Here is a 22,581-nt window from a genome sequence, read left to right on the forward strand (position 1 = left end):
ATTTAGCTTCAGGCTTTGGGCTACAAAAATATATAAAAGTTTTTCATATAGTTTCAGGCTATAAAAATATACAAATTAATTATTTATATAGTTTTAGACTATAACGATATATAAATTATTTTTCATGTAGCTTCAGGACACCAAATACAAATTATTATATAACTTCTAATTATAAGAATATATAGAAATATATACCTTCCTGCTTTATATAGATTGATCATAATAAACAATATTTTTCATATTATCATAAGGGAAAATAATTACTATGAATTCAAGAAACTAGTAATATTAACTAAAGAATAAATTTATTAGAACTTCTAGCCATAATTTTATTATGATAAAATGAAAATTTTTGCATAGCATCAAACTACAAGATATTCTCTATATAGCTTCTACCTATAAAATTTCCTAAAATTATTAATTGGCAATTTAATTTGTATAACTTTTAGTTATATATAATAGGTGTGGGAGACATAATCTATGAAAAATAAAGAATAAATCAACAATCAAATTTTTTTATTAAAGTGACCCCTTATAAGAAGGAAATGGAAAAATGCACACCATTTTTCCAATTATTTGTGTAACATTTTTATTTTATTTTTAAAACATTATTAATTTAAATTAGAAATTATTATTTTTTAAATTGAAAATGTTTATTGTTTAGGGTTGACTAGACTTCACACTAATTTTTATCAAATTTTAATTTTTAGCATGACAAAAATTAAAATTTATTTTTTTTCAGAACAAAAATCTTCATCATGTGTTTTCTAAGATCAAATATTTGATAAATTATAATTAAAGTTTAAAAAAACATGATTTGACAAATATGTAAGAATTTTAATATTTTTAAAATATTTAAATATTTTTATTAAATTTACATATTTAAATGTAAAACTATTTAATTTTGGGGAGATGCACGTGCCTCTTTTCATAATAAAGTCCCAAGTGAAATAATCATCCCTTGTCATTTATTGCTTAATAATATTCAAAAGAAACTTTTATAATTAATATAATAATTTAAAAATATAAATAAAATTATATTCTTTTTATTAAAATTTATAATTTGTTTATATTTATCTTGTTTTTTTCATGTTTTATTTTTTCTTTAAATTTTTCATAAAATCATTATTTAAATTTAAATCTTATTCTTTAAAATTTATATAGAAAATTAAAATAATAATATTTTCAAGTTTTTGCCATTAACTACATAAACTATGACTTATATAGCTGTTGGGCAAAACATTGATAAAAGGAGGATGATAGGTCAATTTTTAGCCCATCTATCCTCAAAGCACAGTTCTTCCTTTTCGAATCAGGTGAAAATTTTGGGGTTTCAACCCACCGAACCCTCTCTTTTCATCTCGTTTACTTCTCGATCTTCCTATTTTTCATTTCCAGTCTTCTATCTTCGTCTTGTTTCCTTCAATCTTATGCTTTGTTTTGGTGTTTCTAGGGTTGAATTCAGGAGACGGAGCTGAAGCTAGCCGAGCCTTTTGATCTGTGTGTGTGTTGTTTGGTGGATTCGTTTTGGGACAGTTGGATTCTGATGGATACCAATAATTGGAGGCCTGCTCAGGCTGAGCCCGCCATGGATCTGGGCGATTGGAGGACCCAGTTGCCCCCCGATTCACGCCAAAGGATTGTCAACAAGATGTGAGTGTTGTTTGTTTACCGATATTGATTTTTTTTCCCCCTTTGGAGATGTCTTGGGAGTGTTTTTCAGTTCATGCATGTGTGAATTTTGAGAAATGTTTTTGGTGGTGTGTAATGATTTTCGTGGACGGTTTTTTATTGAATTCTTGAGAGTTGGTTTGTGGAGTTGCGTGAGACTACCGGTTGGACCAGAATTGAGTAATTAAGAAAAAATTTGAAAGCAGGCTTGGACCTGGCTTAGGGTTTGAAAGTAGTGTGTTGGGCTACTTGATTTAGATGGATACATATCTTGAATTATTATTTTTATTCCAAAGAGTTCATTTTTCCCTGATAAATAGTTGAAATTTAAGGTATTATTGGCTGGATAGTTGATGAGGTTATCGGAAATGAGCTTCCTTTGAGCTCTTGCTAAATGGATATTTGCAGCTTCCATTCTGAGTCAGTTGCCATATTGTTTTGTTGTGTGTACACTGTTGCGCCCTTTCTTAAGGCTTTTAATATATTAGCAGAATTTATGTATCAAAAATAAGTTGCCATATTGTTTTGTGGGTCCTATGTTTTGAATTTTGGCGCCAAAACTTGTTCGGGATTGGCACGTGCTTCTTTTGAAGTTTCACATTCTCACATTCTCTCCCTTCATATTTAGTTGGCATGTGTTGCCCTATCAATTTTGACTGGTGCAGTGCCGTCAATAGTAGTGTGGTTTGTATGCAAATAAATGAACTGTGATAATTCTAAAGAAAGCAGACAGCTTGTAGCATAAAAGTGAGGACCCTGATGATTGCCTAGCTCTTCTCAGTTATCTGTTTATATAAGCCATCAAATTAATTGAACAATTTTTGACAGGTGAACAAATGATTGAGAAAAAACTCTGAATAGATGAAACAACATTACCTTTTATAATTGTTAGGAGCAAATTCCCTAGGGCTTACAGAACTCATTTAAGTTGTTTATGCCACATCATCTTTGACATTGAAGTTGGTTCTGGGATGAGGAGTATGCACATGGCTGGTCTAGAGGCATGCTTTTGTGTATTTTGCCATATTCAGCTAGGTGGGTGATGTAAAACACATGTACGATGGAACAAAGAGGAGGGTTAGTTCTGCATTAGTATCAGAAGATACCATGGATAAGCTAGTCAACAGGGTTGGGAAAGGAAACTGAGTTGTATCCTTTGTTATCATATGCTGAACTTTGCCTAGAGGGGCTTGTTAACAAATCTGTTTCACTGAGGTCATGGCCTAGGCAGTCTAAGACAATAGTAATCTATGTTAGACTAGTCTGTTAGGTAGTTTAAAGACATTCCTGGTTTCTAGCCACCAAACCAGTTTCTTCTATTAATGTCCAGAAGAACCTGCTTGAATCCTGGGTTCAATTGGAGTATATGTTGGGATTTCATGAATTGGTAGGGAGGCAAGGCATAATTGATACATGGCTCTATCAAATCCACTGAATATTGGTTCCCATGGGTTGAAATTTCAAGCCAAGCAAGGCATAATAAAGATTTGTGAACATTTTAGGCACATTGAAAATTGATTGATGAGTTCGTTCTCACATAAACATACAAGAACAGGAATGAGCCTGGAGGCAGCAAAAGTAATAAAATGTGCAGTAAATGTCAAAGGATGACCGCAAATCCTGTAAACTAGGCATCTTTCTGATTTACTTAGAACTGTAGAAATGTTATATACTGGTATAGGCTTTCAGCCTCAAGAAAATTCTGAATGAAGTTTCTTGTTTGTGGGTTTAAGAAATAAGGTTTGAATTATCATTTTCTATCTGCTTTTTCTTTTTCTGTGTATTCTAAATTTGAGTTTCATGCAATGCTGTTTCTAGGTTGGATATCTACTGGACATGGTTTACATATTGCTGATGTGATTTACTAATCAAGTGTTAAGAACTTCTCTGTGACTGCATTTCAGTAACCCATTTAAACCTTTTGTTTATTTCTTACCTCTAGAATGGACACTTTGAAGAGGCATCTTCCTGTTTCTGGACAAGAGGGTCTGCATGAGCTTAGGACATTGGCTGTAAGGTTAGAAGAAAATGCTTATACAGCCGCCATGAGCCAGGTATATCCATCATGCAAAAGTCTTATAAATTTGGTAACCTGCATGAGGTAGTTTATTCTATTAAGTTTCTGCTGTTGATTCCTTTTCTCTGTTGTCTGGTCATCTAAGCTGTGTATGTCCTGTGTATTCCGGTTACCTTTACGGCTCATTTTTATAAAAATGATAATAATTTTGTTCTGTGTGCTTTATCTGTCAAAATATTTACTTAACCATTCATCTCTTCATCAATCTAGGAACATTATTTGGTATTTGATATATATATATATATATTTTGTCTATTCAAAATATTAAAACGCGTATGTTGGTTGAGGTTTTAATCTGTGATTCATTGATGTGTATATATATATATATAATTTTTTTCTTTTAAATTTCAGTCTGACTACCTGCGGAAGATATCACTGAAGATGCTGGCAATGGAAACTGAATCTCAGACAGCAATGCCTAGTAATCTGCCATCCAACTTTGCCAGCAATAGTGAAAATCCCCCAGATCCAGGTAACAGAATGGAGAAGCAATTTACTCTCATGAAATGCCACAGTAGAAATTTTGCTGGCATTATAACATACTCTGTCCTTCCATTTCCATATTTACGCTGGACTTATAGTATGATGTTCTTACTTTTTCTTTATTTTCCAATTTTCATATTTCAAGCACACATGCATGCACTCACATGTAAATGCACTATTATACATGTATATACCATTCCTTTTCTATTAAAAATTACTCTCTACCCTTTTATAGGCATGAAATTTTCTCGATTTGTTTCCTGTGCATTGAAGCCAAATTCATCCTTATGAGTGGATTTTACAGAGAACAGAGCTATCATAAAACTAATGCTTAGGTTTTTTTTTGTTAGGCAAAGAGAAAATATATCAATAGTGCCTAAAAAGAGGGCGCACCAAAGTACACATGATAAAAACTAATGCTTAGTTGTAAAAAATTTAAGACACCGCAAAACAATACCTTTTTTTATACATAAAAAATGATACTATCACTTGTATAGATCTCATCTTATATGTATCTTGTGATGTGCATGTTATAGATAGGATATATGCTAGTAAGACATAAACACCTTTGACCATTCTAGTACTTTCTAAGAATTTCTTTTCAGGATAAAATTCCTAGATTAGTCACTTGGAATGGATTTTATGGTTACCACTGGATGGCTAAATGGAAAGGAAGAGAGCCAATGGTCCTATTCGAGAACACCACACCCATGTTGTCAAAGGCATACCTGAAAGATTGAAGCTTAAGCATAATTTTGTTGCAACGAGTATTAGGGAAGTTTATTTGAATAATTTAAATTTTGGCCTTGAAGATGATGATGAATGAAAACTTTTACTTAGTATATTGGTTTTTCTTTTTAGGAACGAGACTTGATTTGCTTAATTAGTTTTCCTTTTCTTTTTTACTCCCTTTATGATAGGGGATAAAGATAGATTTGGAAAGTTAGAATCTTATTAGAATTGACAACTATGCTAATACTATAGAAAGATAATATCTTCTGCAGATTGGTTGCCAAAGCCAGGAGCTTCCTTATTAGGAGTTTATGTAGGAGCCTTCCTTCCTCTTGAGTGATTGCGAGGTGTCTTAGGCCTTTTGGAGTCCCTTAATACTTGGTTTGCTTCTTTTTGTTTGGCTTGAGGGATAGCTCATCCTTCCTAGCATTTCCTTTGTTTTGTTATACACTAACTAATTGTTTTTTTTTTTTTCCATCTGAAATAAGATAACCTATTTTCTTAAAATGGTTACATGATCAGTGTATTGGTTTCATTACTATTTGCTTCATTTCAGGTACGGGGTTGGTTCTAGCTGCAAAATTGAAAGATACCTCCATTCTTTGTCCCCCCAAAAATTCCAACTCATTTTGGATTGTTCTAGCTGAATGGCAAACATTTCAACGCCCTGGTCGATTTCTAGGGATTTGGGTTGATTCTTCCATGTTTAAGAGAGAGAGATGACAATGGCCTTTTCAGTATCAGATTTCAACATTAAAGTGCGTCTGTGATCTAAAACAACCTTAAGATAGGTTACTTATGATCTCTCATAAATAAAAAGATAGGTACTTATAATCACAAAACTGCAGGCTAGGACTTCAATTCCTTAAGATTTATGGAGGGGATTGACAAACTTCAGCAACAAAGAAAGAAATGAAATCGACAAAAGAAAAAGGAGAAAAAGATAAATGTTCAACCTTAAGAGTCTTGCTAAACCCTTTTAGGATCTCCCCGGGAGAGAATTATTATTATTATTCATTTTATTTCTATTTTACTGCAATTAGTTTTAATTATAGAATTTAGGGAACTTTAGAACTCCACAACACCATAAAAGAAAAACCTAACATAATAGTGACCTATTAGAATTCTAGTTCTTTTCCTAGGACTCCTAAACCTTCCAAATAATAGAGCAGAAATATAAAGAGAACCTTGTTGAACCAATTGACAAATTAAAAGCAAATAAGCACTTTTAGAAAATAGGAAGTTTATAGGTACCTATTATAAGAAAGTTCTAGAAAAGGAGATATTAAAAAATTCTAATCAGGACTCAAATAACCAAGTATCCTACATATTAGACTAAAGTCTCTTGCCAAATACTTTTTAAAAAAATTTTGAACATATTTTGGTTTTCAGAAATTTTCAAACATATTTTTGTCTTTTGTTTTCTCTTTTTTCCCCCTCTTCTACAAACCTTAGGAGCACATTGCTCTTCTTGATCCTTCCAAATGATTAAGAATATTCTATATGATATCAGTGAAAATGATTAGAAATGTCAATTATGTTTTTCTTCAAAATGATAAATTTTCACCAAGTTACCAGTAATAGATTAGTGTGTGTGTATTTTTCAAATTGATATGTAATATATATACCATAGATTTTCTTTGTGATATTTCGTGAAAGTTTGAGGAAAAAATTGTTCCTATAGATATTTGAAGTTAAGGATTACAACATATATATATTGGACTACTTTTAAGTACATGCAAAAGGAACAAAAAATAAAAAGATACAGCTTTGCAAATAATGACTACCCTGAAAACAGAAAAATAAATAAAAACTAAATTAGAAACATTGACTCAGTTGATTCTATCCCTTAATTTACTCCACTAAATCAAATCACAACATCCCATTTACAACACTAAATCAAATCTCCCACATATTTTATGATTTTCCACATTTAACATTTATTTATTCTTTTATGAGTAGATTAATTAAAGTACCTTGAAGGGGGCGAACCATTGGACCATGGTCTATGCAAGGAATCAACCAAGATAAGAGATAGAAAAACCGCTTTTTTTGGATAGGTAAAGAAAATAGGAATCACAAAAAAAAAGTGCCCTCCAAGCATACATGAAGTATACAGTAAAAGCCTAAAGGCTCAACCCAAAGGGGAAGGGAAAGAAGGAAAAAACATCACATGTCCTTACTTAGAGCCTAACCAATCAATGAAGCTAACAAGAGAAATATGGCTCGTATCTACAGACGCCCTAGACCAAGACCACATTACATACAAAAGAATTTTTCAATCTTTAAATTGATAACTTCTTATTGTCAATTGCTAATATGTTTCTTTCCTTCCACACTATCCAAAATATATATAAAGGAGCCGTTTGCCAAGCCTTTTTATGAGCTTTACCCACAAATGACCCATGCCACCCAAGAAGTGAAATAGAAAAACCTAGACAACTCTAAGCTCTCAGTGACCATGGTATATGTGCTAGAGATTTACTTTGTGATCTGTTGCATTCCTATATCCTTTTGTTTCTTTAATACACAAGTATGAGTAGACTAATAAAGCATCATGAAAGGTGGCACACCCTAGTGCAAGGGGGTTTATGAGGAAATCCAAGAAAAAAGACAGAAATTTTTTGGCCAACATAAACGTAAACTCTTAATTAACTTAAGAAAAGACAAAGTCCTCTCCTCCTCTCCCATGGAAGGTCTAGACCATGTGAATAAGGATTTTAAGTGTCTTTAAGCTGAAAAACCATTATCTTTTTCTCTTCAAAAGCTCACCTGTTGCTCTCCTTCCATCTGCACAAAAAAGAGAGAAAAAAAAATGCTCAATGATGCTGCTACTTTCATCCTTCTCTTATAAACAAATGATCATATCAACAAGCCGGGGCGCCCTTTTCACTAAATGAGGTATACCCATGAAATGCCAAACATGGAGAAAAAGTAACATCCATGAAGATCCAACCACCTCTCAATGGAGGAGAATGTTATTTGCAGACTCAACTTGGTAACTGAAGTAGCAACGAGTCACCATGGTCCATCTCCTCCTTATTAATTGAGCTATGTTAACAACCTTCTCCCAAGCTGCTTCCTAAGTGGAAAAACCTACCTTGGATAGGGCACCAGAATGGCAAATGCTTCTCACCAACAATGAAGGGAATGAAGACGCGATAATAGGAGGGGCCACCCTATAAAAAAATTAATCCAAGAAGCACCTCTTTCTAGGTGCCTTCCATCAAAGTGAATCTTTTATTTCTACTGGAATGGTAAAGCTGTGAATTCAGGCCATGAAAGTCACCACCATCTTGGAATTTAAAATAAAACCAGAAAATAAGGTTTGACTGAGTTCTATTATTCTGGACTGTTTAGTTTAGATAAGTCCTAGTGTGCTTAAATTTGTTTTTATCTCTGGTTTGAATTAGAGAGAATATCCGATGATATTCTATGGGATTGCTTTGTTTATTTAAGTTCTTGATGTAAACCAAAATTTTTTTGATATAGAGTATCATTCAGTTTCTCTTCCAAATTCAATATGTAGCAACAATGCAGCAGAATAATGTGCCAAGCTTACAGCCTAGTTCTATGTCTTCTTTATGTGGCCTGTCAAATCCACAGCAGAATATAATAAATTGACTACAACCCAGTGCCAATTTGGATTCAGGACAAGGAAATGCGCTGACTTCATTGCAGCATGTTGCTGTAGGAGCTCTACAACAAAACCCTGTGAGTGCTCCCCAGCAGGCAAACAATAACAACTTGTCATCACAAAATGGGGTTAATGTGCTACAGCAGAACATTAATCAATTTCAGAGATTGAATTTAGAGTAAGATAATTTCTCTTTAGCTGGCTTAAGCTTCTCGTGAAACATGTTTATTTCATTCTCCTACAAAGATAATTCTAGAGTCAGATTAATCCTTGAAGTATTTAAGTATCTAAAACTGATAACATAAGAGTATTTTCAGCTAACTTCATCCATTTTCCTGATTTTAGTTCTGATTAAATATCTTTTCATATGGCTTGGTGTTGAGAAAGAAATGTTGCATTTTCAAGTTGGGATCTTAAGAAGCATAAAAAATGGTGTTTTCTTCAGATTTCTTCTAAAATTCGACAGATTTGGGAGGTTAATTCTCTTCCTTCTCCCTCCCACCCCCAACCAAGATTGGAATATTCCCCAAATCCTAAAACTCTAATTTTATTACAAATATTCATTTCGACCCTCTAAAGTTCTGAGTTGAATTTCAAATTAAGCTGAAATCATGTCATAATTTTGGTATTGCATTGATCTCTGGTTGTTGGAGGAAGGTTGAAATTTTGGTTGTAATGTAATTGTTTATGTGTGAGATAGGTGTAAAAGGTGTTTACTATGGAAACCTGCAATTTGGGATAAATAGTTGAAATTTAAGTTATTATTGGCTGGATAGTTGATGAGGTTATCGGAAATGCAGCTTCCTTTGAGCTCTTGCTAAAATGGATATTTGCAGCTTCCATTCTGAGTCAGTTGCCATATTGTTTTGTTGTGTGTACACTGTTGCGCCCTTTCTTAAGGCTTTTAATATATTAGCAGAATTTATGTATCAAAAATAAGTTGCCATATTGTTTTGTGGGTCCTATGTTTTGAATTTTGGCGCCAAAACTTGTTCGGGATTGGCACGTGCTTCTTTTGAAGTTTCACATTCTCACATTCTCTCCCTTCATATTTAGTTGGCATGTGTTGCCCTATCAATTTTGACTGGTGCAGTGCCGTCAATTGTAGTGTGGTTTGTATGCAAATAAATGAACTGTGATAATTCTAAAGAAAGCAGACAGCTTGTAGCATAAAAGTGAGGACCCTGATGATTGCCTAGCTCTTCTCAGTTATCTGTTTATATAAGCCATCAAATTAATTGAACAATTTTTGACAGGTGAACAAATGATTGAGAAAAAACTCTGAATAGATGAAACAACATTACCTTTTATAATTGTTAGGAGCAAATTCCCTAGGGCTTACAGAACTCATTTAAGTTGTTTATGCCACATCATCTTTGACATTGAAGTTGGTTCTGGGATGAGGAGTATGCACATGGCTGGTCTAGAGGCATGCTTTTGTGTATTTTGCCATATTCAGCTAGGTGGGTGATGTAAAACACCTGTACGATGGAACAAAGAGGAGGGTTAGTTCTGCATTAGTATCAGAAGATACCATGGATAAGCTAGTCAACAGGGTTGGGAAAGGAAACTTAGTTGTATCCTTTGTTATCATATGCTGAACTTTGCCTAGAGGGGCTTGTTAAAAAATCTGTTTCACTGAGGTCATGGCCTAGGCAGTCTAAGACAATAGTAATCTATGTTAGACTAGTCTGTTAGGTAGTTTAAAGACGTTCCTGGTTTCTAGCCACCAAACCAGTTTCTTCTATTAATGTCCAGAAGAACCTGCTTGAATCCTGGGTTCAATTGGAGTATATGTTGGGATTTCATGAATTGGTAGGGAGGCAAGGCATAATTGATACATGGCTCTATCAAATCCACTGAATATTGGTTCCCATGGGTTGAAATTTCAAGCCAGGCAAGGCATAATAAAGATTTGTGAACATTTTAGGCACATTGAAAATTGATTGATGAGTTCCTTCTCACATAAACATACAAGAACAGGAAAGAGGCTGGACGCAGCAAAAGTAATAAAATGTGCAGTAAATGTCAAAGGATGACCACAAATCCTGTAAACTAGGCATCTTTCTGATTTACTTAGAACTGTAGAAATGTTATATACTGGTATAGGCTTTCAGCCTCAAGAAAATTCTGAATTAAGTTTCTTGTTTGTGGGTTTAAGAAATAAGGTTTGAATTATCATTTTCTATCTGCTTTTTCTTTTTCTGTGTATTCTAAATTTGAGTTTCATGCAATGCTGTTTCTGGGTTGGATATCTACTGGACATGGTTTACATATTGCTGATGTGATTTACTAATCGAGTGTTAAGAACTTCTCTGTGACTGCATTTCAGTAACCCATTTAAACCTGTTGTTTATTTCTTACCTCTAGAATGGACACTTTGAAGAGGGATCTTCCTGTTTCTGGACAAGAGGGTCTGCATGAGCTTAGGACAATGGCTGTAAGGTTTGAAGAAAACACTTATACAGCTGCCACGAGCCAGGTATATCCATCATGCAAAAGTCTTATAAATTTGGTAACCTGCATGAGGTAGTTTATTCTATTAAGTTTCTGCTGTTGATTCCTTTTCTCTGTTGTCTGGTCATCTAAGCTGTGTATGTCCTGTGTATTCCGGTTACCTTTATGGCTCATTTTTATAAAAATGATAATAATTTTGTTCTGTGTGCTTTATCTGTCAAAATATTTACTTAACCATTCATCCATTCATCTCTTCATCAATCTAGGAACATTATTTGGTATTTGATATATATATATATATATATATATATATATATATATATATATTGTCTATTCAAAATATTAAAACGCATATGTTGGTTGAGGTTTTAATCTGTGATTCATTGATGTGTATATATATATATATAATTTTTTTCTTTTAAATTTCAGTCTGACTACCTGCGGAAGATATCACTGGAGATGCCAGCAATGGTAAAGACAGCAATGCCTAGTAATCTGCCATCCAACTTTGCCAGCAATAGTGAAAATCCCCCAGATCCAGGTAACAGAATGCAGAAGCAATTTACTCTCATGAAATGCCACAGTAGAAATTTTGCAGGCATTATAACATACTCTGTCCTTCCAATTCCATATTTACGCTGGACTTATAGTATGATGTTCTTACTTGTTCTTTATTTTCCTATTTTCATATTTCAAGCACACATGCATGCACTCACATGCAAATGTACTATTATACATGTATATACCATTCCTTTTCTATTAAAATTACTCTCTACCCTTTTATAGGCATGAAATTTTCTCGATTTGTTTCCTGTGCATTGAAGACAAATTCATCCTTATGAGTGAATTTTACAGAGAACAGAGCTATCATCAAACTAATGCTTAGGTTTTTTTATTTTTTTTGTTAGGCAAAGAGAAAATATATCAATAGTGCCTAAAAAGAGGGCGCACCAAAGTACACATGATAAAAACTAATGCTTAGTTATAAAAATTTAAGACACCGCAAAACAATACCTTTTTTATACATAAAAAATGATACTATCACTTGTATAGATCTCATCTTATATGTATCTTGTGATGTGCTTTTTATAGATAGGATATATGCTAGTAGGACATAAAAACTTTTGACCATTCTAGTAGTTTCTAAGAATTTCTTTTCAGAATAAAATTCCTAGATTAGTCACTTGGAATGGATTTTATGGTTACAACTGGATGGCTAAAAGGAAAGGAAGAGAAACAATGGTCCTATTCAAGAACACCACACCCATGTTGTCAAAGGCATACCTGAAAGATTGATTGAAGCTGAAGCATAATTTTGTTGCAACGAGTATTAGGGAAGTTTATTTGAATAATTTAAATTTTGGCCTTGAAGATGATGATGAATGAAAACTTTTACTTAGTGTATTGGTTTTTTTATTTTACTTAGTATATTGGTTTTTCTTTTTAGGAATGAGACTTGATTTGGTTAATTAGTTTTCCTTTTCATTTTTACTCCCTTTCTATCCCCTTGATGATTGAGGATAGAAAGATAATATCTTCTGCAGTTTGATTGCCAAAGCATGGAGCTTCCTTATTAGGAGTTTATGTAGGAGCCTTCCTTCCTCTTGAGTGATTGCGAGGTGTCTTAGGCTTTTTGGACTCCCTTAATACTTGGTTTGCTTCTTTTTGTTTGTCTTGAGGGATAGCTCATCCTTGCTTGCATTTCCTTTGTTTTGTTATATACTAACTAATTGTTTTTTTCTTCCATCTGAAAGAAGATAACCTATTTTCTTAAACTGGTTACATGATCAGTGTATTGGTTCCATTTCTATTTGCTGCGTTTCAGGTACGGGGTTGGTTCTAGCTGCAAAATTGAAAGATACCTCCATTCTTTGTCCCCATGAAAATTCCAACTCATTTTGGATTGTTCTAGCTGAATGGCCAACATTTCAATGCCCTGGCCGATTTCTAGGGAATTGGGTTGATTCTTCCATATTTAAGAGAGAGAGAGATGACGATGGCCTTTTCAGTATCAGATTTCAACATTAAAGTGGGTCTGTGATCTAAAACAACCTTAAGATAGGTTACTTATGATCTCTCATAAAAAAAAGATAGGTACTTATGATCACAAAACTGTAGGCTTGGACTTCAACTCCATGGTATTTATGGAGGGGATTGACAAATTTCAGCAGCAAAGAAAGAAATGAAATCAACAAAAGAAAAAGGAGAAAAAGATCAATGAACCTTAAGAGTCTTGCTAAAACCTTTTAGGAAACTCCCCAGGAGAGGGTTATTATTATTATTCATTTTATTTCTTATTTATTACAATTAGTTTTATTTATAGAATTTAGAGAACTTTAAAACTCCACAACACCATAAAAGAAAAACCTTACATAATAGTAACCTATTAGAATTCTAATTCTTTTCCTAGGACTTCTAAACCTTCCAAATTATAGAACTGAAATATAAAGAGAACCTTCAGTTGAAACAATTGACAAATTAAAAGCAAATAAGCACTTTTAGAAAATAGGAAGTTTATAGGAACCTATTATAAGAAAGTTCTAGAAAAGAAGATATTACAAATTCTAATTAGGATGCAAATTACCGAGTATCCTACCTTTGACTCTAAAATCCTAGACATGCACTATCAAAATGCCCTCAACTGAGTCTACTTAAGAATATTATAATTGTTTTTTATTCTTTTATTTTTTATTTATTTATTTTTATTTTAGTTTTTGTTGTGGTTTGATAGGTAACCTCTTTTTAAAAATGTTTTACATAGAGTGGAACCTTGAACATCTCTATTCCCTCCCTAAACCCTTGCTATTTTGGATTTCTTTGTACCATTTTCTTTTCATGAATAAATCTTAAGGGGCTCATCCTTATTAATTTTTGTCATAGTCTTGCTAGCCATCAACAAATGTTGCTTGTTTAACAAACATCACTCTCACCATAAAGGAAAGGAGTAAGGGACTTGTAAATGAAAGGGATGCTCTTCATGCCCCACTTATGCTCCACTCCAAAACATTCATTCAGATGCTAGTAGAAACTAGTGGAGTATAAATGAGAATTGAGTAGGAATAAGATGTTGATTCTTTTTGTAATCACAGGGGGGATTTTTTGTTTATAATGTCCTTAACTCTGGTTTTCAGAGTGCTATTTATGATATTAGAATGAAATATGCGATTGCAAATGGGGCTTCAATTGTTTTTTTCCTCTGTGTAGGGGATGGGGAGATATATTTTGCTCTTTTTCAGAAGCGGAAATCCTGATTGATCCATTAGTTTTACATACCAGTCTAATGGGAAAAATAAAAAACCAGTTGAATTGAATTTGATGACTCTGGAAATGGACCCTTTGCTTTGAATTAGACTGATTTGAGATACAGCTCTGTTCATTGTAGTGTTAAAGTACCTCTTACTGTGTAGTTGAGCATGATTCTTAGTTTGCCTGTTTCAAACATTTATTCTTCTAATTAAATGTCCTCTTATCTTGAATAGCATCTCACAGTATGCAACCCCAAGTGCACAACCAAGGGCAACAGCTCCCTGTCCCATTGGCACCTAATCAGTCTCAAACACGCCAACAGCTGCTGGCCCAAAATATTCAAACTAACATTGCATCTGGAGTACCAAGTTCTGCCAGCTTGCCATCCACACTATCTTCTGTTACTAGTTTGAACCAGACTCCCATGCAAAATGTTGTTGGCCAGAACTCTGGGATGCAGAACATCTCTGGTATTCCACAGAACTCAGTAGGGAATTCAATGGGACAAGGGGTGCCTTCAAATATGTTTGCCAATTCTCAGAGGCAGAGTCAAGGAAGGCCACAGGTAGTTCCACAACAGCAACAGCAGCAGTCCCAGAGCTCACAGCAGTACATTTATCAGCAGCAGTTGCAACATCACCTTTTAAAACAGAAGTATCAGCAGGGAAATATTCCTCTCATGCAATCTCACATCCAGCAACAGCAGCAGTCCCAGAGCTCACAGCAGTACATTTATCAGCAGCAGTTGCAACATCAGCTTTTAAAACAGAAGTATCAGCAGGGAAATATTCAACTTCCTCTCATGCAATCTCACATCCAGCAACAGCAGCAGTCCCAGAGCTCACAGCAGTAGAAGTATCAGCAAGGATTTTAAACACCTCTCATTCCTCTCTCACCCTCCCTTTCAGAATATTTTATGTACCTTTGCTCTCCCCCCTACCCCAGCCATGCGTACACAAAGTGGTCACTGCTGTTCTCATGATTTCTTGATGATGACATCCCCTACATCTAGCATGAAACCAAGATTTGAAATATATTTTTTCCAAACCTGGTATTTAGTGTGAAGCTGATGTTTATAATAAATTTTGTCCAAACTAGGTAGGAAATGCGTTGGACTGGTAATAATGGTAAAGGTATTTCTATTAAATTATAGTGGGTGTTTTGAGTAAGATGCTTTGCATGAGGGCTACAAACCTAATAGACCACCTGAATTAATTAATTAGAAAAGAGCATTATACTATTTGTTAATGCAAAACCTATAAAGCATCTAAGTGAATTACCTTTCAATTTTAGTAGGGAGAGTTTTATTTCCCCTCATTTAATTTTAGATGTTGCTTAGATTGGTGAAGTTGAGAATTCTTCTAGTTTTGTTGAGGTTCTAGCATTTCCAACTTGGTAGAAATAAATTGGGTCTATTTGTCCTGGTCCATTTTTTTTTCTTTTTAAACCAGCCTTTAGTGCAATACCCTTTTTTGGCACATCCAGTGACTTGTTACACATTAAAAGAAAAGAAACATATTATCCTTTCTTCAAATATCTAACTACAATTATTCTCTTTTGTGGTTTGATCATTGAAACAGAATGTCTCTTAAATGTGCATTTCCTACATATTGGACTAAAGTCTCTTGCTAAATACTTTTTAAAAAGTTTTCAAACATATTTTTGTCTTTTATTTTCTCTTTTTTTCCCCCTCTTCTGCAAACCTTAGGAGCACATTACTCTTTTTGATCCTTCCAAATGATTAAGAATATTCTATATGATATCAGTGAAAATGGTTAGAAATGTCAGTTATGTTTTTCTTCAAAATGATAAATTTTCACCAGGTTACTAGTAATAGATTAGTGTGTGTGTTTTTCAAATTGATATGTGATATATATACCACAGATTTTCTTGGTGATGTTTAGTGGAAGTTTGAGGAAAAAATTGTTCCTCTATATCTTTGAAGTTTAGGATTACAATATATATATATATATATATATATATATATATATAGGACTACTTTTGAGTACATGCAAAAGGAAAAAAAAAAAAAAGATGCAACTTTGCAAATAATCACTAACCTGACAACAAAAAAAAAATAAAAACTAAATTAGAAACATTGACTCGGTTGATTCTATCGTGTAATTTACTCCACTAAATCAAATCACAACATCCCATTTACCACACTAAATCAAATCTCCGACATATTTTATGATTTCCCACATTTAGCGTTTATTTATTCTTTTATGAGTAGATTAATTAAAGTACCTTGAAGGGGGTGAACCATTGGACCATGGTCTATGCAAGGAATCAACCAAGATAAGAGAAACAGAAAAACCTAGACAACACTAAGCTCTCAGTGACCATGATATATGTGCTAGAGATTCACTTTGTGATCTGTTTCATTTCTATATCCTTTTGTTTCTTTAATACACAAATATGAGTAAACTAATAAAGCATCATGAAAGGAGGCACACCCTAGTACAAGGGGGTTTATGAGGAAATCCAAGAAAAAGGATAGAGAATTTTTGGCCAACATAAACGTAAGCTCTTAATTAACTTAAGAAAAGACAAAGTCCTCTCCTCCTCTTCCATGGAAGGTCTAGATCATGTGAATAAGGATTTTAAGTGTCTTCAAGCTGAAAAACCAATGTCTCTTTCTCTTCAAAAGCCTGCCTATTGTTCTCCTTCCATCTGCACAAAAAAAGAAAAAGAAGCTAAATTATACTGCTACTTTCATCCTTCTCTTACGAACAAATGATCATATCAACAAGCCGGGGCGCCCTTTTCACTAAATGAGGTATACCCATGAAATGCCAAACATGGAGAAAAAGTGGCATCCACAAAGATCCAACCACCTCTCAATGGAGGAGAATGTGATTTGCAGACTCAACTTGGTAACTCAAGTAGCAACAATTCACCATGGTCCATCTCCTCCTTATTAGTTGAGCTGTGTTAACAACCTTCTTCCAAGCTGCTTCCTAAGTGGAAAGACCTACCTTGGATAGGGCACCAGAATGGCAAATGCTTCTCACCAACAATGAAGGGAATGAAGACGCGATAATAGGAGGGGCCACCCTATAAAAAAATTAATCCAAGAAGCACCTCTTTCTAGGTGCCTTTCATCAAAATGATTCTTTTATTTCTGCTGGAATGGTAAAGCTGTGAATTCAGGCCATGAAAGTCACCACCATCTTGGAAACCAATGATGCTGTTAGAACTCCAATGAGATGACCATACTTTTGAGCTCCAACAACCTGCAACAGAGGCCTCTTTGTTGGATGCTGAAACCAAAAGACTGAAAAAAGATCCTCAATTGATTGATCCCTGCATCAGCCATCAAGTAAAAAATTTAATCCTCAGCCTATTCCCTGCCCATATACTAGTGAAAGAATGGAATATATCCCTACCTTTTCATATAGCTTGCCAAATGCCATGATCAATCTGCCCTAACCCTTCCTCATGCACCATTGCCCCTATATCGTTGTTCTTTTAGTTTTGCTGTCTTCATTTTTTGGAATGGGAGTGCTATGAAAGAAAACTAGGTTATTATTCTCAATCATTTTTTGGTTTTGTGCTTAAAATTTTACTTAATTCCATTTGGAAGAATGTTGCTGGCATGTGCATTTGTAAGGTTTGTGTGTGGGAATTTTTTTCCCTTTTCTAGTAACATTTCTCTGAGTTGTGCTTCTTTTCTCCCCCTCTCTGACAGACATCTATTAAGTGCACATATTCTATATTTGTTTTGTAGCTTCTTTGGATTCCACAGCCCAGACAGGGACTACTAATGTGGGTGATTGGCAAGAGGAGGTGTATCAAAAGGTAATATGTTCTTTTTTTTGCTCATCTGATTGCACCCACCAGTGGAGGACTTAAAGGGGGGAAATTAAAGGGTGTGGTGCATGGTTTATTATTATTATTATTTTTAATAAAAATAGTGTTGGGTTGGGAACCAACTAGGATTTATGATAACCAATTTTAGTTGCTAGAATAACAAAAAACAGTAAGAAACTATTAAAAACCTGCAAAGGGATGATGACAAAGGGAAAAAGATTACTGCTGTCACACTAAGTAGGTTTTAGAATAAATTCCTTCAAAGAGGAAAGATTGACCCCTTTTTAGGGATTGACAAAGATCTCACGTTCAGTAGCAAAATAATAGAAAATCTTATATTTATTCTTGAAAGAAGATATTACAATTCTTATAGAGAACTGCCCACAACTTGTTCTACTAATAATCAATCTTGATCCTTAAACACATACTAATCTTGACATACTGTCATAACTTAATAGAAGTTTCATAGAAAAACTTAAAATACATCCTGTTTGATGCTAAGGTAGCATGAATAATGCTGAAATAGAAATGTGAATAGTGCTGCAATACAGCCCTAAGCTGTAATTCTATTTTCATATAAATAGTAATGCTATATAGCAGTATTTTAAAAACCGGACCGGACCGGCTGGTCCAACCGCCGATCGGTCACTAGTTCGGTCCAGTTCAGTTGTTTAAGTTGGGTAGCTGTTGAACTGGCGTTGAACTGTTGAAATCAACGGTCGGACTGGTGAACTGGACGAATCGACCGGTTTCAAATGTGAACCGAATGGTTCAAAAAACCCCTTTCCTCCAGCACAAACACGTCCCATTTCATTTCCAGGTTTATATATATATATTTATATTTATTCTCATTTACCTTTTTAGTTCATCTTGGATTCTCCATAATTATTCATTTTATTTTATATTTGTTATTTTTTTAACTCTATGATTTTTAAAACTTGTGATTTTAATTTAAATGAATGAAAACATCATAATTTTAAATAAATTTCTGGTTTTAAAATAAGTTTTTGATTTAAAAATAAATTTAAAAAATTTTAATTTTAAATTAAATTTTGATTTAAATTTTAATTTCTAATTTGAAACTAATTTTTTTATTTTCAAATAATATTATGATTTTCAAATAAAATTTTCATTTTTAAATAATATATAAATTATTATTTTTATTTTTATAATTATTTTTAATTTTAATAATATATAAATTATATATTTATGATATCATTGGTTCGACCACCGGTTTGACTGGTGAACCATGAATCGATAACTTTTTTAGTTCAATGACCGATCTGGCTTTGAAAACATTGCTACATATCCATGATTGTTGACATTGCTATGAAAAGCTACTTAGGTTTTAGATCTACCTAAGACCAAATTCATGGGACATGGGACACAAGTTTGCTAGTTGAAGTGGTCAAATTTTCTTGTGCACCACATGGTAAAACCACAAAATGAAATATCAATGTGGTATGGAAGTATAGGTCCATATTAAGAGAGTATCCTTGAGAACTTGGATTAGATATGTGTTTATTTATTTATTGGATTTGGACATGCTTGTTTAGTATGACATTATTATTGGACTTGTACCTATACCACTTAGTTTCACACATAGTAGCTTGGGAATGTGGATTTTTGGAATATTTTTTTAGTTGTATCTGCACTTGATTGTCATTTTAGTTGCAACAAGCTTTTACACGTGTGCATGCTAATTGTTAGTTGTAATTTCTCTCTAATTGATATACTAATTGTTACACGTGTGCATACTAATTGTTAGTTGGACCCCTCCTTTCTTAAGGGCGTTTAATGATTGGGAGGTAGAGTTGGTGGAATGCTTATTGCAAAAGATCCAAGTCTTTAGGGTGCAAAGGGAGGTGGAAGATAGAATGATTTGGATAGCTTCGAGGTGTGGCACCTTTACGGTTAAGTCTCTTTATTCTATTTTGGAGCCCAGAGATTCTCCTTTGTTCCCTAGTGGTAGTATTTGGAGGGTGAGTGTGCCTCCTAAGGTGGCTTTCTTTGCTTGGGAGGCTTCTTAGGGTAAAATCTTAACTTTGGACCAACTTCAAAGGAGGGGTACTCGTTGGCAAATAGGTGTTTTCTATGCCTCTTTGAAGTAGAGACGGTGGATCACCTTTTACTTTATTGTGCAAAGACTCGGGTTCTATGGAATCTTCTTTTCTCCCTCTTTGGTGTGGCCTAGATTCTCCCTTGTTCAATGAAGGAAACTCTTCTTGGGTGACATAGGTCTTTTGTGGGGAAAACTCGTAAAAAGGTTTGGCAAATGACCCCCTTATGTATATTTTGGACAGTCTAGAGGAAAAGGAATATGTTAGCATCTGGTAATGAGGAGCTTTCGCTCCAAAGATTGAAAAATTCTTTTGTATGTAATCTTTGGTCTTGGGTTAGGGTGTCTATATTTTTGAACCCTTCTTCACTTGTAAGCTTTTTTGATTGGTTAGGCTCTAAGTAAGGGCAGGTGATGTTTTTTGTTTCTATCCCTTCCCCTTCGGTTTGAGCCTTTGGGCTTTTTTTGTATACTCCCTGTATACTCTAAGGGCACTGCTTTTGGTGCTTCCTTTTTTCTTTATATACATCTTTTTTATCTGTCAAAAAAAAAAAAAATTTGTTGCAAATTCATAAATTGTTTTGAAAACTCCGCAATCTTCCACTTGGTGACTTCTCCTTAAGTCTTGGCACTTAGATGGTGGAGATTTGGAAGGATGGAGGCTATGACTTTCTCTCTAGAACGTATGAGAGAACGAATGAATAACAAAAGTTTGAAACCCTAACCCCTGAAAGAGTATTTATTGTCTTTTCCATGAGCTTAAGTGACTTGAGCCTACCTCAGGCTTGGGTCACTTAATCTAACCCAAAGAGGACCTAAATTATTAATTAACTTAATATGGTTCCAATTAATTAATTAGCTCAATTTAGAGATACAGTTCATTAACTCTTGTGCAACATTGAGAAGGGGACAATTGATGAAAGTCTTAGAAGGCAAATGTTGGTTTACTGTAGAGTTGAAGTCCTTGTGATGGGGGATCAACCTTGGGTTCTCGATTTCATATTCTTTATAGAGTTACATTAGTTAAAAATTCTCCTATATCATCTGAATTACGGGCGCTTTTTCCCTTTTACTTGGAACTTTAATTTTCATGTAAACCTTATGACTTAGAGATACAAGGTCTCGAAAGTCTCTTGTCCATTCGCTCTCGTGTGACCCTATCCTTGTCTTCCCAAATGAGAGAGTTTGGTCATTATCGTCTTTAGTTGTATTCATGGTAAAATCGTTCTTCAGTTCTTCTTAGCCTTATGTAATCAATCGACTCTAGTTCTTCTCTCTTCATCAAAATTTATATGGAAATCAAGAGTTTCATCAAAGGTTAAGGCATTTGCTTGGTTAGCGGTCAATAAGGGGATCAATACCAATGACTTGTTTTAGGTGAGAGGACCTTTCAAAGCCCTTAGTCTAGATCATTGCACTTTGCATATAGGAAAGTGGAGAATCGATTAATCGCTTGTTGATAGGTGGGGTGGGGGCCTGCCATTCCAAATATTGCAGCCTATTCCTGGGGAATGGTAATACACCATTTGTTGTAATACCAGAAGAAAAGAAAAAAGAAAGAAACTTCTAACAATTACTTTTATAGATTATTCTTTTACTTTCTGTTGTGATCTTGTTATTATGTTTGCTTTTATTGTTGTTTTCCAGCATGATTCTCTTCCTCAGCAACCAAAGACAGAGCAGCTCGAGAAGCTCAAATTTAAAGCAATGTCGGAGAGGATGATTGCAGTCTTGCAGTTTTCCAAGAATAGTATTACACCTAATTTCAAGGAGAAGCTGAGCGGCTATGAAAAGCAGATAGTTGACTTTATTAACACACATAGGCCCCGGAAGCCTGTTCCTCCACTGCAGCATGGACAATTGCCTCTGTCTCATATGCACTCCATGCAGCAGCCACAGCAGTCACAATCTCAACTTACTCAAGGTCAGCCACATGAAAATCAAATGAACCCTCAGTTGCAACCAATGAATTTACAGGGTTCTGTAGCAACAATGCAGCAGAACAATGCCCCTTAAAGACTTCATTTTAACAATAGAATCACATTGTTAGTAGACAATTTGAATTCTCTTTTTAGTATTGAATTATGAACTTAACTTTTATAGATTGAACAATAGTTGGTAGTGCTTCTACTTGGATTTTATATATTATATAATAGTTATAAGATTGTCGTGGTTTAAAAAATTATTTAGTTTATGTTTGTGAAAAAATAAAGGTTAATCTTAATAGAGAAAACACCCAAAAGGGAGGGTGAATTGAGTTTTAAAAAATCTTCTTCAAACACCATAAATTCAACCAAAAGAAGCACAAATATAAATAGATAGGATTAGAGGAAGCAAACTCAAAATTTATAGTGGTTCAACACCCCTTGCCTACATCCACTCTCCTTGAGCTCTTAACCATGGTTT

At 34.1% G+C, this 22,581-nt stretch overlaps 1 protein-coding gene across 4 annotated transcripts; it reads left to right on the forward strand.

The window, feature by feature from the left end:
• Positions 1–1,241: 1,241 nt before the first annotated feature.
• On the forward strand, positions 1,242–22,352 carry LOC117927555 (mediator of RNA polymerase II transcription subunit 15a-like). Of its 4 annotated transcripts, none has more exons than XM_034847108.1 (9): positions 1,242–1,316; positions 1,454–1,653; positions 3,614–3,725; positions 4,100–4,220; positions 8,616–8,778; positions 10,971–11,082; positions 11,487–11,598; positions 18,034–18,104; positions 21,823–22,352. In XM_034847108.1, exons 2-9 carry the CDS (start codon positions 1,547–1,549, stop codon positions 22,189–22,191), a joined length of 1,167 nt encoding a protein of 388 aa, XP_034702999.1. In that variant the 5' UTR covers positions 1,242–1,316; positions 1,454–1,546; the 3' UTR covers positions 22,192–22,352. The 4 variants fall into 4 exon arrangements, with proteins under 4 accessions (XP_034702999.1, XP_034702998.1, XP_034702997.1 ...); XM_034847107.1 differs by lacking the exons at positions 18,034–18,104; positions 21,823–22,352 and adding exons at positions 14,537–14,938; positions 15,056–15,453; XM_034847106.1 differs by lacking the exons at positions 18,034–18,104; positions 21,823–22,352 and adding an exon at positions 14,537–15,453.
• Positions 22,353–22,581: the final 229 nt, after the last annotated feature.

This window comes from Vitis riparia, chromosome 13 (genome assembly GCF_004353265.1).
Source record: "Vitis riparia cultivar Riparia Gloire de Montpellier isolate 1030 chromosome 13, EGFV_Vit.rip_1.0, whole genome shotgun sequence".
In the NCBI taxonomy this organism is placed as follows: Eukaryota; Viridiplantae; Streptophyta; class Magnoliopsida; order Vitales; family Vitaceae; genus Vitis; species Vitis riparia.